Source organism: Phytophthora parasitica (genome assembly GCF_000247585.1).
Source record: "Phytophthora parasitica INRA-310 unplaced genomic scaffold supercont2.20, whole genome shotgun sequence".
NCBI lineage: Eukaryota > Oomycota > Peronosporomycetes > Peronosporales > Peronosporaceae > Phytophthora > Phytophthora nicotianae.
In genome coordinates, this window is record NW_008649006.1 from 238,625 (window position 1) to 240,623 (window position 1,999).

Sequence of the window (1,999 nt, forward strand, 5' to 3'; positions counted from 1 at the left end):
GCTTCTTCTTCCTCAAGGACTTCTGCGTTAGCGGACTCATACAATTTGTTAGCAAAACACCAACGCGATACATCGTGCCGACTGGCTGAGTGCCGGACCGAGCCTGTCGTTTGAAGTCGAGAGCCGTCCAATACATCACAACCTGCCCGTAGCGCCACTCAACAGAGACGCGCACTCTGCTCATGTTTTTGTTGACAAGCTTTTGATCCTGGGGTAGATTTCCGATTGCACCTGTGAAGGGGCTTGCCAATACCCCGTCGTTCCCGTAGGCTTGATCACCGTACACTCTGTAGAATTTGAACCGCTCGTCATTTTGGATGGCACTTGCAATTCGAGATTCCTTAAACAGCTTAATATCGTGATTTCGTCCAGGAAATGGGCCATACAAATGCGTAATTAGGCCATCGGGAGTCGAAATGGTCTGGTACTTCAGTGCATGCTTGCGTTGATGACCATTTTAGACAGACTTTTGACTCCGATACTTCCCATCGCGCGAAATGTTACGCGATATAGGTCGACAAATACCGCGAACAGTTCCATCTACAAACGCCCAAACGTTTTGCAATAGACCACCAGCTTCGAATACAGCATCAGCATAAACTTGAACGTTTTGGGCAGCATATTCATGTTTGAAGAACAAAAGATCGGAAAACTTGACATCGATAATTTCTAGTACATGTAGAAACAAGTTCGAAAGGCCACTAGACGTTCGCCCAAAAAACTATTCGAGGTCGCACCACCGTATCGGAACCGCCAATTTATAAAGAACAACACATAGGCCTTCTACTCCAGTTGCTGCAGTGCGTTCACGAGTCCGTATTGTGTCAAATTCAAAGTGCGCAACTAGGGATTCTTTGTGAGATTTTCCGAATCGAAACTTGGCAACGCAATCCGAATCGGAGAGAGAGTTCAAGTTAAAGAGTGCACGAAGATGAGGCCGAGGAGGTTCTTCCTCGTGAAAGTACGCGGCGATAGACGCAGCAAGCACAACGTGGCCTGAATGACAGGCTTCATTCCAAAGGCGCAGCAAGTGCGCCTTCTTTTGGTGTGGGCGAAGCCCAACAGTGAGATAACGTAGGAATTGAGCTTGGTCGCTGTCAAATCCCGGGGCTGGTCTTGTCGAGACAAAGGCGGCTGCGCTGAAATTCATGGTTGTTTGCGTGGCTGACTGGTAAACTCGAAAAGATAAGAGCTAGCAGAGTCTATCCACACCTCCAATTTATAAGCGGGATAGCAGTAAATTAACGGCAGAAAAGTACCTCATGTTTCGTAAGTCCGAACAGTATATTTGCACAGCTTTTGTGGGTTTCGAACGACTTACACGATCAAATTCGTGGATTGGCCACTGCGGTTAGGCACTAGACACACATGTTCATCTCACTTTTTGCAAGTTGTCGGTTCTGCTAAAAGGCTATATTATCGTTACAGTCAGACTACAATTCCGCTGTTGGAGCTCTTGGAGAAGCTAAAGGTGCTGGTCGGAGAGTTGGAAACTCAGACGAAGGTCGAGTCCAAGTTGAAAGCCCCGCTGACTCAGCTCCCCGGATCGGCTTCGCCGACTGGATAGTCCCAACATTCGCACTTCGCGTCAGCGACCTCGATGGCCGACTGAGACACCTCGGAAGGAGTCGAGCGAATGCAGCTTGGCCCTCAGGAGCCGCGATGCTGCAAATCAGATCGCACCGTGTATCGAACGTGATGCCCAGGGCAGATGTATCTGGGGCGGCCAGCAGATCGAACGAAAATCCAGACAGACTGCAGACGTTCTTCAACTCGGCGATGGAACGCATCTTGAAGAAGCAACGCGCCGCACAGGGGGTGCCAACGGTGCCCCCGGCGAGAAGAACGGAGCCGCAGGACGTCGACATGGATTCGGTGGGATCTGACCATGGAGAGTACGATCCGGACGATCTGGACCTCCCTGCCTCCCGGCAAGCGACGGTAGTCACCGCCGCTACAACGACTGGGCTGCTAGCAATCACCCCTCGCATTCGCGTGT

The 1,999-nt window shown here is 50.6% G+C and overlaps 2 protein-coding genes across 2 annotated transcripts in view; one reads left to right on the plus strand and one right to left on the minus strand.

The window, feature by feature from the left end:
- PPTG_22621 (hypothetical protein) overlaps nucleotides 1-184 on the minus strand; it is a gene marked incomplete at both ends in the record, with an annotated part of 1,553 nt that extends 1,369 nt beyond the window's left edge. The window contains one exon of the mRNA XM_008905477.1: nucleotides 65-184. Coding sequence (XP_008903725.1) covers nucleotides 65-184 — 120 coding nt within the window. The remainder of the gene's footprint in view (nucleotides 1-64) is intronic.
- Nucleotides 185-1,662: 1,478 nt separating this feature from the next.
- The window catches only part of PPTG_22622 (hypothetical protein), a gene marked incomplete at both ends in the record, with an annotated part of 2,357 nt that continues 2,020 nt past the window's right edge, over nucleotides 1,663-1,999 (plus strand). Inside the window, one exon of the mRNA XM_008905478.1 lies at nucleotides 1,663-1,941. Within this exon, the coding sequence (XP_008903726.1) occupies nucleotides 1,663-1,941 (279 nt within the window). The remainder of the gene's footprint in view (nucleotides 1,942-1,999) is intronic.